General features: G+C 42.9%; 1 protein-coding gene and 1 long non-coding RNA gene across 2 annotated transcripts in view; one reads left to right on the forward strand and one right to left on the reverse strand.

The window, feature by feature from the left end:
• PTPRG (protein tyrosine phosphatase receptor type G) overlaps positions 1-14,992 on the reverse strand; it is a 394,477-nt gene that overhangs the window by 70,002 nt on the left and 309,483 nt on the right. Inside the window, exons 9-12 of the mRNA XM_053953681.1 lie at positions 12,042-12,226; positions 10,001-10,109; positions 8,233-8,282; positions 5,113-5,908 (exon numbers count right to left, since the gene is read on the reverse strand). Coding sequence (XP_053809656.1) covers positions 5,113-5,908; positions 8,233-8,282; positions 10,001-10,109; positions 12,042-12,226 — 1,140 coding nt within the window. The remainder of the gene's footprint in view (positions 1-5,112; positions 5,909-8,232; positions 8,283-10,000; positions 10,110-12,041; positions 12,227-14,992) is intronic.
• Positions 1,211-4,195, forward strand: LOC128794073 (uncharacterized). The gene is made up of 3 exons (XR_008432976.1): positions 1,211-1,294; positions 1,511-1,629; positions 2,645-4,195. It is a non-coding gene; the product is annotated as an uncharacterized LOC128794073 (long non-coding RNA).

The raw sequence follows: 14,992 nt of genomic DNA on the forward strand, positions 1-14,992 counted from the left end.
CTTGAGGCATCAGTTATTACCAGTGCATTTCAAATCATTTTAGAGCACAAAAAAAAGTAAGCCTGTGAGGTGTTACTAATCAGAATAGTAAAAGGGATAAATCAAAAAACCACATGATGTAATAAAACTTTGTAGGAGAGCCAAATAGTCCCACCACCTTATATCCATTAGGATGTTGTTTCAGTTCTCTCCAATGACAATATTCTGTTTAGTTTCACCTCCACATCTTTTAACACAAAACCATATGTTTCTGTTTGCATAGGAAGAAAATTCAATTCCATTGTAAGCACAGCATGGGCTGGAGTCCCAATGCATGCTGTTAAATTCCGCAGTGCTCACGATGCTCCTCTTAGACAGTTTAGTGTGGAGAACACAGAAATCTGCCCCTGCCAACTCCCTGTACCACAGATGTGAGGAGAAGAAAGTGCTCAGTATGCTAAGTGCCAGAATAGCAAATGCCATTCCTTAATGCTGATGGCTGGCCTCAAAATTCCAGTTGGGAATGCCCAACCAGTGATGTGCTTCAGAAAAAAAGACGTAGTTCCTGTGCTGGCTTTGAAGAAAAAATCTAAGGTGCTTTCCACTGTTTAAGTAAAGTGCTGTGAGGGCTTAAACAAACCAGTGCCAATAAAAATTGTACAAGAATGGCAGCTGGGGCCAGAGGCAGAGCTGGTGTCTGTCTTGAGTGTCATGGCAGAACAGCCTAAGAAAAGCCAGCATGCTGGATAACTTGGAAAAAGATGAAATGAAAACACACATACACAAAAAGACAGATCTGGGCCTCTACAGTTTCCTGTTCTCCCATGTAACAAAACAGTATGAAATAAAAAAATAGTCACCATTTCATTCTTTTCCAAAGCAAGAATGTCGAGCCCTGGTAGTGTCAACAGCGTATCCTTGTAACTGTGCCCACCATAAGCTGTACTTGGCAGGGGATGGGGGAAGCTTAAAAAATGGACTAGGAAACTCCATTTTTGCTAAGAAATGTAAACAGTTTCCAGTGGCATATGCCTTCGTTGAATTAATTCAGTTTGCCTTTTACTGGCTTGGAATTCATCCCAGTAGGAAGGAATAAAAATTATTACAGCATATCTGTTTCAGGAGGTCCCACATGATACAAGCCCTGGCACTACTAAACCTACTCCTGTGCCTGGAAAAGTCCATAACTTCTGTGACCCAGCCATTCAGCAGTTCCACCCAGGCACTGGATGGATGAGCCCTGGCACAGGGAGTACTGGATGGCATCAGGCAGCCAGGGAGGCTCTGGCAGCACAATTCTTGCGTAAAGGTCAAGGTAAGAAAGAGGCATTCTGGAGTTTGTGAAATGTGCTTTTTTTCTGCGTATTCTTCGAAAATGGTTCCTGAGAAAAGAAACATGTTTATTTCCCTTAAGTAACACTGCCTGCTATAATAAGCAACCATAGCTGTACTATATAACCTATCTACTTTTATCATTCCTTGCCATTGCACAAACTTCCAGGACAAAGTTCTGTTTGTTGTACCATTTCAGATACCATTAACCAAAGAAAAGCCCTGCTGCTGAACTGCCTCAGACCACACGGTCTCCTAAGAGAAAGTCAGCTTGCTCATCTTTCCCTTGAGTAAATGAAGTTACAAACTTATACAAAGGTATTAATTAATTATGGAAAATAATATTGGCCATATTATTAAATGATGAAAAGGCAAACCCATGTTTCTTAAAGAAACCTTTGATACAAGCTAGTATCATGGTGCAGCTGTTACCCCCTGTTTCTTCAAGGCACTCCTGCTATTCAGGCTTACAGGCTGTGCACTACTAAGCATGACTTTTCATTGCTTTGTAACAGATGCCAATTCCATATCTGAAATTCATAGTTTGCAGGTATGAAATAATTCAATTATTTTATTTTCAAGCCATTCTGCTGTTTGCTCTTGTAAGCTGCCATGTACATCTCTGAAGATATTTAAAAGCTGTCTGGACACAATCCTGATTAAAGTGCTATGGGGAACCTTTCTAGAGCAAGGAGACTGGACTAGCTGACTCCAGTGGTCCTTCCCAGCTTTACACACTCTGTGATTCTGTGTGAAAATGGCTGAAGAGCCACGTGAAAATACAGCTTAATAATCCTTGCTGCAGATGGAGAAGAATTACACAGATGTTTAATTATGCTAATGAGGTTATCCCTAAAAGGCTTTTGTAACCTCAGACCTGGCAAAGACTGCTCTAAAACCCAATATTCAGTCTCTGTTAAATGCATACATCAGACTTGAAATTTAACCCTGCACGTCAAGATCTCTCTCTGTCTCTAAAATGCCCTCTCATGGGAGGAACTCAGCAGAGGTGGGTGAGCACAGAGGGATGGGAGGACCTGGCTGAAATTTGGATGAGGAGTCAAACTGGTCTCTCTGTCACAGGCTTTTGCCCCTACCCCACAGCTATTACTTTGCTTACAACAGTCTAGTTATTAACTCCAGTAAAAAAAAAAAAAATTACCTGTATAATTGTCTGGTACAATAAACCAAAATTATGTGGGATAGTATCTGCTTTAGCCTGATTAAACGGAATCATCCTGGGTTTCATCTTTTTCCCTTGCTTATTTTCTTTTTTTTCCCCCTCCCTCTTTTGTGAGAGTATAATTTTAATTGCTGTTTTTCTGATTTTCAGGTTTCAGAGGCACGGACAATGCTGAGCAGCTGTGTATGTAACAGTTGCAGCTCAAAAGTACAATTAGTCTAATGTGGGCATCAAAACAGAGAAAAGGATGATCAGGGAAAAGAAAGAGAAGAATGCAAGCAAGCATTCAGTGACAGAAGACAATCATTAGCACTGGCCAATCCCACAGTCAGAAAGAGGCCAGTGCCATTTGGAAAGTAATGACATGGCCTCGGGGAAGGTGTGTGTGTGTATGTACGTGTGAAGTAGGCACTAAAAGAAAATGAGCCTTGCTGCATTAATTGGCCTCACACTTTCCCTGTAATTTCTCATGAGTTCCCTGCTCTCCTCTAATCATGCACACTCTGAGTACTTCCCCCTTCAGTTATCTCCTTACAACTGCTAATTTGATGCCATATAATTAATTTTACAAATGTACATTGTTATGAAACAATTTTCTACTCTTTAAAATGATAAACTTTCTACTCACAAAAACATTTTTGAAACCTTGATGGCTTTTAAAAACCTGCTTTTAAAAAATGCAGAAGAGAGAAGATGCCAGAAGAAAAGATGCATCCAAAAATGGTTCTGCCCTCACATTGGGACAGAGCAAACTGCAGAGATGCTTTCTGCTTACTTTGGAAGTGGCCTTAAAGTCTCAGCTGTGCTCCTGCTCAGGAATCCTTTCAGACACTTCTGGCAATGCCCTCTTGGCTTCACTTGTCTTAATTTCAGGCTTACCTTGTTATGGAAAACCTTTAAGGCCCTTTCTCACAGGAAGAGGTCTTGCTATGGCTGGAGTTTCACTGAACTCAACTCCTGGCATGAGTTAGGTCAGGTCTGTCTGTATGAATCGCAAATTTCCATGTTACTGGGGAAAATAATTAAGCTGAAGCAACTAGTCTTAGGCTTTGTACTAGTCTAATTCACCAGCCTGGGTCTTTGGTAACCTAGATCCAGCCAGGAGCAAAGCTCCTTCTCCTGCATTCCCAAGTGTCTTCTCACAGGGTAGCATTCCCAACAGGCTCCTTCCTAACCCAAAGGTGATTAGGGCAAGTGGCGTGTTGAAAATGGCCTGACAGGCATCTCAGACCATATTCAGTGGGAGCACTGGCCTTTGAGGGTTTCCAGCTGAGGAGTAAGAAAAACAGCAGTGTATTAAAAAAAAAAAAAAAAAAATCAGCACAACCTGTTGCAGGTTTCTCAGCTTCTGCATTGTTAATCTGATCTCTGACAGAACAGTTATGATTCACAGCACTACAGACTGGTCAGCATTTCTGTAACAAATGCTATTAAAGATTGGATTTAGCTTTGTTTTCTTAAATTGGTTCTGGGCTATAACTGAATGCACAATATCTGCATTTTTGTGTTTATCAATGTAGGGAAAAATAAATATGCAAGGCTTTTTTACACTACTTTAGAGCAGCTTTGATGGAAAAAGAAAATTATAAAACACTCTACAGATTAGCAAAAAAAACAATAGTAGTAAAAAACCCCCAGAAACAATAAACAAAAAAAGTGCACTATCTCATAAATGCTGTGGTAATACACATAATCACTCAAATAAACTTGTCTAATAAATATATCAATCTAAATCTAAATAAATAAATCTAAAATAAATCCACATGCATGCCCTCCATTTGCTTCCTGCAGTTTTCCTCACCAGTGCCCGGAGCTCCCCACGCAGGAACACGTGTGGACATTCCGCACGGCGCATGGGAGCACCATGAGGGACCAGCTTGCAGAGGCCTGTGCAGCAAACCCTGAGCACACCAGGCGTGGAGCACATGCAGATCACCCGGGCAGGCTTCCAAGAGGCTGTATTTGCTGTGCACACACTGTGGAGCTGGTACATACATCCAGAGTTGGAGTGCACAGGAGCACTGGCAATTCTCATCAGGACAAATAGAAAATATGTGAACTCCCCCTGGTTAAGTTTTTTTTTTTCCCCAGAGAAGGTGCCTTGTTTTGGATGATCAGAGCATGTAGGTTTTGTGTTGAGAAATAAACCAGCAATGATCCTTGATTTGGGAGAATATCTCAAAGCCCAGTCAGGGAGAATCCTGCAGATAAACTAAATTACCTAGAAGCACATATACCAAACTTCCTATGAAATGCCAGTTCAGCACAGCAGCCACTCTTCCAAATTAATTTCACAGCTATAGTTCATTGTATTCCCCTCCCTTTTTCTTTTCAACAAAGTTCTTGATGTAGCATGTTGGGAGTGAAAATTTTTCCAGATTTTCTCTTCCAATGAGCTACAAGGACCATGAATCTGTCCCAGTAAAAGGATATTCCTTTCCACTCTGCTCCCCCCAGTTACAGCTTGTGGGGTTGGGTGGGGGCAGTGACAAGCTGCCAATCAGATGTAGCGAGACACCCCAAAAATGCTGTATCTACTGGAAACCAGTAAGGAATTTGGACTGTGTTGTTTTCCAACACTTACGCTGGTAAAAATGGTTTCCCTGAAGATCACTCACCTGGGTTAATGGTGATGAATTTGTTATCTGAGGGATATTCCTCTGGAAACCTGTCCATCTTTGGAGGAGGATTTCTTGTTGTCTCTGGTCTTCTTGGGATCTTGCCCAGGTACAGTTCGTCGGTGAACGCTGGTGGCACTTGGGTGGAAGGGAGCAGCTGGGGCTGAGTGTCGGCTTCGGCAAAGCTCTCCTTCTCGGCACCTCCAGCCGTGGGGGCAACGTTTTGGTTTGGCACTTCTCCCGATAGGGTTTTATTTCCTTCTTCCTCAGCAGTCCTGTTGGGGGAAGCCACGGCCACGCTGGGCTCTGTGCTATTGCGTGCCTCTGAGGCTGCCGTCGCCCTGCTTTTCTCCTTCTTTTCAGCATCCTTTTCTTCCTCTTCCTCATGCTCCCGCTCCCCGTCCTCGCTTTCACTCTTTTCATCCTTCTCCCCCTCCTCGGCTCCCTCGCCATCCTTCGTCAGCGCCGAGTCCCGCTCTGGCCCCGGGGAGGCGGCGGCGGCCTCGGTGGTGGCCACCACGGCCCGGCCGGCCTGTTTGCTGGGGGCAGCGGCCGCAGGCGGCCGGGTGGGCCACACGCTGCTGGGGAAGGAGGAGATGCCCCCACCGCTGAAGCCCAGCCCTGCCAGCAAGGTGCTGGTCACCACGGAGGCCACAGTGGCCTGGCTGCCACTGGAGGAAGGGCCCATGCCTGTGGCCATGGACACGAAGGAGAAGGGGAGCCCCGAGGAGGTCCAGGTGGAGGAGCCGGAGCTGATGGGAGCCATGTCTGCTGAGGAGGCAGGAGATGCTGTGGGCTTGAGGAGATCATCGGCAGCAGAGGGGAAGAAAACACAGCAGAAAGCATCAGCAGGGGCCCAACATACCACTTGGGGTCATTCTCTTGCTTTTCCCTCCCTTTTCACACACATGCTATTCTCCTAAAACCAGAGATTCAACACCAGCTGGATGAAAGGCTGAGCCGGGACAGAACATGCCACAGAGCTACCAGCCAACCACAAAGAGAGGAAACCTCTCTGCCTTCACCACATCATCATTAAAACCCTTTTTATCCTTATCTTTATTTTACATCAAGACCTTCTCCTCCCACATCACTACTGACTTGTGAGTAACGTTTCCTCTTGGGGTGAGAAGAATGTAAAGGAGTTTAATGAGTTCAGCTGCATTACTCACAGTGCTTTAATCCTCAGAAGACAGGAGTTTAAAAATACAGTGTTACATAACGGCTGTCCCAAAATAATGGCTGCCAACGTGAGCATCCATGGCTGGTGGGTCTGCTCTGACAAGGAACTCTGGCTCTTCCCACACACATTGTGAGGGCCTCAAAGGATACTATTTTTATTTCCTTAATTTACCCGTCAGGATTATTCTCATAAGGACTGGTGTTGCTGTGAGGCATTGCTCTTGTTAGAAAAGAACTTCAGCATGGCCAGCTGGGCACTCCTGAAGGACTTGGAGAGCATCAAGAGCCCTTCAGCAAGCCACCACCAAGTCTGCCAGGACCTTCAGGCTGTGACACCCATGTTTTCCACATCCACAGGACTCTCTCTGGCCACCACCAGTGAACGAAATGCAGGACTGGCAGTTCCTGCTTCACTGAGAGAAAGCAGGAGATGAACTACGGATTTTGCATCCTCTGCACCCTGCCAATAATATTCTAATGTCAACCCACTGCACACATGTGGGTCCTGCACATATGTATGTGCTCTGCTGTAAATAAAGCCCCTTATTACACACAGAAAGAACTAAACCTTGGTCTGTTCATAAAGAACTAGTCCTGAATTAGATGTGGAAAAAGAGACTGAAGTGAACTGTCTAAAGACAAAGAATAATTCTGTGGAAAAGCTGAGTCAGCTGTTCCTCTGGACAACCTGACCATTCTTCCTCTCTGAATTACTGAAAAATGTCTCATATTACTGAAGTCATCAGCAGGAGGACCATTAGCTGGAAAGGTATGCACCAGATGGGGACAAAAGAGGGTTAAATAGGTGCTGCTGAACATTGAAAAAAATGTAAAATGTTTATTTTGGAAAATTAAATTTCTAACTTTAAAGTATTTCTACATCTCTCTGCAATTCCTGGGTTCAGTCAAGCTGTGTAGTTGAAATGCTGCAGTAAACCAAGCAAGGCTGCTTTCTCACATTATTTTTGACCAGCTGCAATCACAGAAAACCTGAGATCTCAGATGAAAACCTGTGCTTTAGAGATTTCAAGCCAAAACTTTAAATAAGCATCTAAACTTTCAGATACTTATCAATCTGAATCCCTAAGGCACTGTGAGATTTTCTTTTTGCTGGCATGAACAGTCTCAAAGCTGGACTGAGTATTAAAATTTGACAGCAGATTTTATATATCTAGAATACCTATATACATCATTAAACAAACATAAATCATTCAAATGCAAGTTTTGTATATGTTATTTGCTTACTAGGGAGTATATCAAACGGATCAGAATAAAACCAGAAGCAATGTACTTAGAGTAAATTCAATAGTATGAATCCAGCCCATAAATCTGACTGAACAACTCAGTACAATGGATGCCAAGAAATTTAGGTTATGGATAGTTTATAGTTTATTTATATTAAACACTGTTTCAAAACTGAAACAGTGTATTCCACTTTTACTGTAAATGTACCAACATTTCTGATTCTGGAACACAAAAGTTGGCCTCAGTGACTGTTACAGTCTCACCTGAATTAAAATAAAACAAAGACATTGTTCAGGCTTTATTCACACAGTATCAGGTATCCTTAAAGCACTGGAAGAGCAAAGATGCTGGGTGTGAGGCCTTATTTCTGTGGCATATACTTCTGCACATACATTTAATAAAATAAATTAAATTTATTTCCACAGTCATCATTAAGATTTTACAAATCCCCTCAAAATGGGTTGAATACAGATTGAGGAAAACATTTTAACACTCGATTCTCCAGTGGTCAAAGCCTCTCAGAGCGTGAAGCTAGAAAACCATTTCATACTGGAGCTGTATTTTATGCTAGAAACCCTTCTGTGACAGCTCTGGACGCCCCTTCCCCAGGAAAGCTGGGTCCTGCTGCAGATTTCCAACATCGTGCTGCCACCTGGTGGGAAATGTCCCCAAATCCCTAAATCCATGACTTACCACTCCTGTCTTCACAATTCGTGTCCCCTCGAAAATTCGAGTGGTGTTAGCTGGGGAAGGAAGAAGAGCAGCGTGTCAGGGCAGGGGAGGAGGCAGAGGAAAACTGCTAAACTACTGCTCAACATGTGCCTGCAGAATACAGGCACAGGTCTGAGTCTGGAGCACAGGCAACTCAGCTCTTTGGGCTTTGCTCACTCACTCTGCACTTGTGTCTAAACACAGACTTGCTTGCCTTTAATTATCAGGCCTGGCAATGTCAGCTTACTGACAGAAAACAAATTCTCTCCTTCAACCCCAAGCTGGATGAAACATCCTGACTTGCACAGGAAGCAAGAGTAGCTTGATGATAATAGTTTTTTTCTGTTCTTATAATATTATCATTATTCATTGCTATATATCTGAACTACAACTACCTCTGATAAATCAACCATATATCATCAACCTCTGATAAATGTTTTGAAAGCCCAAGTGGATTCATTTTCTAGGTTAGATATTGGGTACAGCCAGAGATTAGAACAGCAGCTCCTTTCTGGGGACTTGTGGAAGGAATCACATAGTCTACTCCCACTGCAGATGTGTGTATCACTTCACTGCATTGAATACTGGGCTGGAGTATCCAAAGGATCTCCTACAGAGCTGCCAGTAATGATTTACTCCTAACTGTGATTAAACAGTTATTGTAGCCAAACTTCAAAGAATTTTCAATTCCATCATCCAGTAAAAGAGGTCATAATAAGCAATACACCAGTTTCTAACTTCTGCCTGGCACTTAGAAGTGAAGTCTAAAACACTGTGCTGAGGTACCAAGAACCGAGCTCCACATGAGTTGTGACTTGGACAGGACACTTGTCTGATCCTGCTGTCTCTGCCACCACAACAGAACTAAACCATGTCCACTGCTTGACATCCCTCAGACACTAAGTGCTAGCAAAGCAGGATCAAAACCTCCATACTTTCTGAAAATGACACTGAAAAATGCCCCTCTTATTTTGTTCCATACACAGCATCAGATCCAAGTGACAACTCTTTGCTTCATCCTAAGGATTTAAACTTTTAACTCTCTGCTTGTTTCATTCTTCCATTACCCATTTTGAGGTTTATGCATGTATAAGCTGGAGTGGGAGGGAATGCTTTCATTAGAGGCAAAATTTGCCCTACTTAATAAAAAATGTCATAATAAATTCCCAGGAAGGAGCAAAACTTTAGCACTTTAAAAAACTCTAAAATAATCAAGTTCTTCTACCAAATCTCAGCTTTACCAGATTTCTCCAATAAACTTAAAAGGAAATCCACGATAAAGGACAGCTTATCATGTAGTTCTTTTGATTTTCTTTAAATATGTATGTTTTGGAAATCACTGAGGTTGCATGCATGGTAAAACCTGGATGTCTCCACATGTGGTTGTCAAGGTAGGACTGATCTCCTTTCCTCTTTACATAAAACAGACACCGATCAGACTCACATTCTGTTATAGCTGTGCCTCTGATGCATAAGTAGTCTCTGATGAATTTGTTTCAGAAAACTAGTACCAAGAAAAGCTCTAAATTCTCCTAAAACCTGACAAAACTTGACAGTGAGAGGTGCAGACAAACCCTCCTCACTGGAAATGAGATTCAGATCAAGTCACTGGCCACAACATGAAATTAGCATTGTCTACATGCATTCAAATATCTTCTGAAATAACTTCACACCATATTGCGCTCTGCAAAGAAAATATTAAACAAACAAAGAATAGTTCAATTTTAAAATTTGTATGTGTTTTTTTTACCTTGAAAGAGCATAGTCTGGCTAAAGTCACTACGCATTTCATTTCGGCAAACTGCTTGAACTCTGAACAGATAAAGGATGTCAGGTGAGACATGGCTAATGATGGCCTTCTGTTTAAAAAAAATAGATATTATTCAGTTTTTTACCCCCACAGTACTGTCCAAGATCAGTATGAAATATATAAAGCATTGTGCTAACACAGAACATTTATGCCATGTAAGACAAGCTACATTTCTACACAGAAAAATTCCCTGGAGAGGGCAAGACTGAAGGCTGAAGGGATGCACCCAGACACTGCTGACTCTACCCATGAGAAAGAAATGAACACGTCCCACATCTGTTCTCATGACAGTCTTCATGCCTCAATGTCTCTGCTCTCCTCAGAAAAACTTAAAACTCAAGTCATTCACCTTTTACAGCAATTATAAGAAGATTTTTTTAGGTGGAGATTCATGACCCAAACACAGGATAAGCCCAGAAAAGTCACTGCATATTCAAACTGACTATTTTGCAACAAACTGGCTAAGGCAATTTGATGCTGGTGTGCTATGCAACATGATGGCTGAACATCCTGGACTGGGATATCCCTGCTTACTCCTAGACCTGAGAGTTGCCTTAGTCCACAATCACATCAGTTCACAGGAGTAGCTACATGAGTCATTTGAAATCATTGTTATCTCTACAGCAAAACACTGTCCAGCTCCGACTCAAGATGGGACAGCCCAACTGTGTCTGCCAGAGCACTGAAAACAATCTGCATTTTCCTCTGAAAATGGGTTTCCTCTTCTCTTGCCCCTAAAATAGACTAAGATGTCATTGCTTTCTTAACCCAAAGCTCTGCTGAACAGCACAAGGTCTCACTGCAATTTATTTCCAAGCTATCGCTCCATCACATCCCTTGCACTTATAATTATTTCTTTTACATAAAACAGGATGCTTTCATGGTGCCCACCTCATTTTTGCTGATTAAGGCTCTCCTCCTTATACCTGATTAAAAAATCTCCCTTAAGAGTGTGAAATTATGACAAGAGAGAGGTTACAATACATCATAACCTTGGGTGCCTTTCAATGGATTCCTTTCTGATTTCATGAGGCAGATCGTTCCCTAATGTGACCCAGATAACAATGTCTAGTGGGGAAATTGGAAATATAAATGGAAATGAAGTAAAAGAAGCTTCATCTAAGGGAATAAGAGAAGTCTTATTGTATAACTGATTGAATGGGCCCAGAGGACTGTGTATTTGAAAAAAAAAATATGGTAACAGTCATTAGGAATAACACTGTGCTGCTGCATTTTTCATGTGCATATACAATTACTGATTTCATTATTCTAGAGGCTTTCTTTGATTAACAATAAATGGAGGCCTTTCAAACCTGAATATGTCACTCTGGTTTTATATGCAGAGAATGTTAAGGACCAGTACAATACTTGCTTCCACTTAGACAAGAATGACAAGCAGATGAAATCCTAAATGGAGGAGATAGAGCAGTGTTTCCATCTGTGCTGGAACTGTCTTGCTCTTCTCTCTTTTTCTCACACTGCCAGATGTAGGCAGTGCTTGTACAGGGCCACTCCAAAATAATCTTCAAGCCTGAACTATGCAACTCCTGCCTCTGGCAGCACTTGCTGCCAGAAATTGCTCCAAAGTCTGCAAGGGGCTATGCACAGTGAAAAGCCTGAGCCCATGAACAGATTTTGGGGGATCAGACTTTTAATGTGAAAATCTGTAAGTTGAACTCAAGCCAAAAGGTATTCAAGAGCCTCACCATCTCCCAAGCCAGCTGCTTCTCAGCAACACTACATGAAAAAGTGTCTGCAGATTCAGTCCTTCATGCACTCACAGAAACTATAAATTCACACTCCAGTGTTTGGGTAGCCTGTTCAGCTAATGCTGAACACTTAAATAGCAATTCATCATGGGCCAAACACTAGCCTGCCTATAAGGTAACGACTGCTTTCCTCCTCTACCTCCTTCTACCAAGAAAATAACAATATAAGGATAGCTTGATACATATGTCTGGGATTGATGCTGTGCTTTTACCAGGTCCTTGTCACTGTCCTTGGTAAAAGTCTTCTCCTTTTCATCTTCATTTTTAGTCCAGCTGTATGAGATCATGTAGTTCATGATCGGAGGGTGGTAAATGGTTTCTGGTTGGTTCCAGGTTACCAGTAGCGCTGTCCTGTTCACAGGCTGCACTTTCATGTTGACTGGAGGAGTGCTACAAGCTGAAAAACAGAAGGAGAAAAGATGAAGCTCTTCTAAATAACTGAGAGAAAACAAACAGAATGAACAGTGCCTCACTCTAAGTGCTAGGTTTTTTTCTTTCATGTCCTGGCCTACAGTAACAGCTTAGACTGCAATCCACTGAGACCAATGGGATTTAATACCACCTGCAGCTGCTTTCTGCTCTCCTGAGTACAGTGAATGAGAGAATCCATTCTCTGCAGGCAGATTGCTTAGTGCTCGACTTAATTCCTGACATTTGCACCTACTCTTTAATTTGGTGACTTAAGAGCTCTGTACTGGAACATTAAGAAATACAGTGGACCTGATCCACAGTTTCCCTCATCCCCACCCTCCTGCTGTTAAGGGGTAAATACCCCAAAGTGAACTGGAAACAGAACAGGCCCAGGAAAGAGTTGAAACCTCTGAAAATGTGGCACTATTGGGTCAGTAAAAGATCTCTTGTCAACCTAGTACATTTTTACAGTTATTTTATACTCCTCTTGCTATATATTTTTCTTTAAAGTTGCTCAACAGTTTGTCAGTAATGTATCACCAGCACAGGGAAGAGTGGCTGGGAAGAGTGGCTCTTTGATGGCCTTGCCCATCTCCTCTGAGCAGGCAGAGGAACCCCCAGGCAGCTCTGCCTTCCTAACCCTGCCTGCAGCGGGGAGGAACAAGTCGCTTCTCAGCCATGCTTAAGTCAGTGGGGACATCAGCACAGGGACAGCTTAACCTCTGAGAAAAAACACGGCTTCTGCTTCCAGCAGTACCAAACCCAAAGTTCTGCGGGGCAGACCAAGCCCAGGCACAAATGCAGCCCGGCCCCAGGAGGAGTGGGGTGTGCACAGTCCCCTCGCAGCGCGGAGGAAACTTTTCAAGGAGCTGCCAAGGAAAGGTCCGGGTGGGGCTGCACGACACTAGATGGCACTCACATGCTGTGGGAAAACTGCATCATCCCCTTCCTAGCTATAGAGAGTTTAGACTTCTTTCCCAAGCTTTAAAAATCACGTTTTAAATACCCAATTCAGTGCAGATTCTCACATTCTCTTTCTCAGTATAAACCCTGAACCAAGGAAAATCGCTTGCAATGATACCTAAGGACATGTGCTGTGGCAAAGGAGCTGATCTCTCCTGGCCAAGTGTCACCCAGCCCATCAGGCTGACACTGTTTGCAGAATTATTTTTCCCAGCATGACTTTTCCTCTTAAAGCCAACACATTGAGCTTGTTTGCACTCTGCAGGTATGTGACTGCATGTATATTTGGCCATTATTTCACTTCTAAAGAGTCCTGGCAGCACTGAAGGGGAAGTATGTCTATTCCTATGCCTGGACTTGCAGGTTGGCCAAGCAGCACTGCTGTTATATTACTGAAATAGCTACAATTCTTAAATAAAAATGATTAAATGCTTTAAACACCAGTATTACCAGTACAATAGAAAAATACCTGTCAAATGCATTTGTGCAGTTATATTTTGTAGCTAGCTGAACAAGACAACATGAATTGCAGAAATAGGCTTGGGCAGGAAATATCTTTTGATGTTTGCTCTTGCCATGAGGGGTGACAATCCTGCAGTTTTGCAGTAGATCCTTCTGCTCAACCCAGAAGGATGATCCAGCAAAACAAACCAACCCAACAGTACCTGAAAGCATTGGATAAATGAATTTGAGTTTCTATTTACACCAAGCTGAAGGGATCAAAGCAGCATTCTGCTGTCAGTGCCACAAAGCCAGAAGCCACACCATGGCTTCCTTCTGGTTCCCTCCTGCCCCCTCCAAAGCACAGCATGAAGGTGGCCAGGACCTGGATGAGATGGGACAGCCAAAATCCACCTATGTTATCACTATTTACAGAGCTCCTTGATCCTTGGTATGCCTCTCCATGCTCACCTCTTTCCGCTGAGATGGTCAGATCAATTCTCCCTGACATCACTGTTTATTGATAACTGCACCAATAAATCATAACTGCCCTCTTTGACGCCCTTTGTCATCACAGAATTACACTTCAAAATGCCAGGCCAGCCTTTATCGCTCCACCTAATCAAATCCCATCAGAGACAGAGCCCAGGGTGAAGCACTACCCAGACCTAAAACTCTTACCCAATCCTTGTCCTCCAGGAGGACATGCAGAGATTTATATATTTAAAGTAATCATGCATCAAATTGTTTTAGAAATAATTCAAGCAGGTAACCTTCCTGAGAGACAGAGAGATCTACCTTAATTGCAGCAGCCCTCTGAGCGGTGTCTGGCCAGCTGCTTTTCACACAAGGACCCCAAGGCACCCCAGGGAGAGGGGGCAGCCATGTCCCCCGTGCTGTGCCACTCCCTGTAGCCAGCCTGGATGCCATTTGGAACAGCCCATGCCAGCCAGAGAAGTGAGTATTTCCCAAGGATAAAGAGGAGACCCACAGGCTCAGAGTCAGAAACCTTCCCTGACCCTGCACCCTGGTCCAAGGTGGTCATGAGCACTTCTGATCACCTGAGTGACTCTGATGACTTCACTGAGGACAAGCCTCATTCAAGGCTTCACTGAGGACAAGCCAGCTAAAATGAGGCTGAATTTACAATTTCAATTACTGATTTCTCAGTAAATGTTACAAAATTTTCATGGCTTAGGATGACTTGGTTCAATTTACTCCAAGGCACAGAGCAGTATCTGAAAAACCTGAAGTAATTTAGTGTTAACCAACCTTTTCTGTTCAACTGCATTTTTTTAAAACAGCTTATGAATGGGCAAAAAATATTTTTTTTAATAAAATGAAACAT

Source organism: Vidua chalybeata, chromosome 12 (assembly GCF_026979565.1).
Source record: "Vidua chalybeata isolate OUT-0048 chromosome 12, bVidCha1 merged haplotype, whole genome shotgun sequence".
NCBI lineage: Eukaryota > Metazoa > Chordata > Aves > Passeriformes > Viduidae > Vidua > Vidua chalybeata.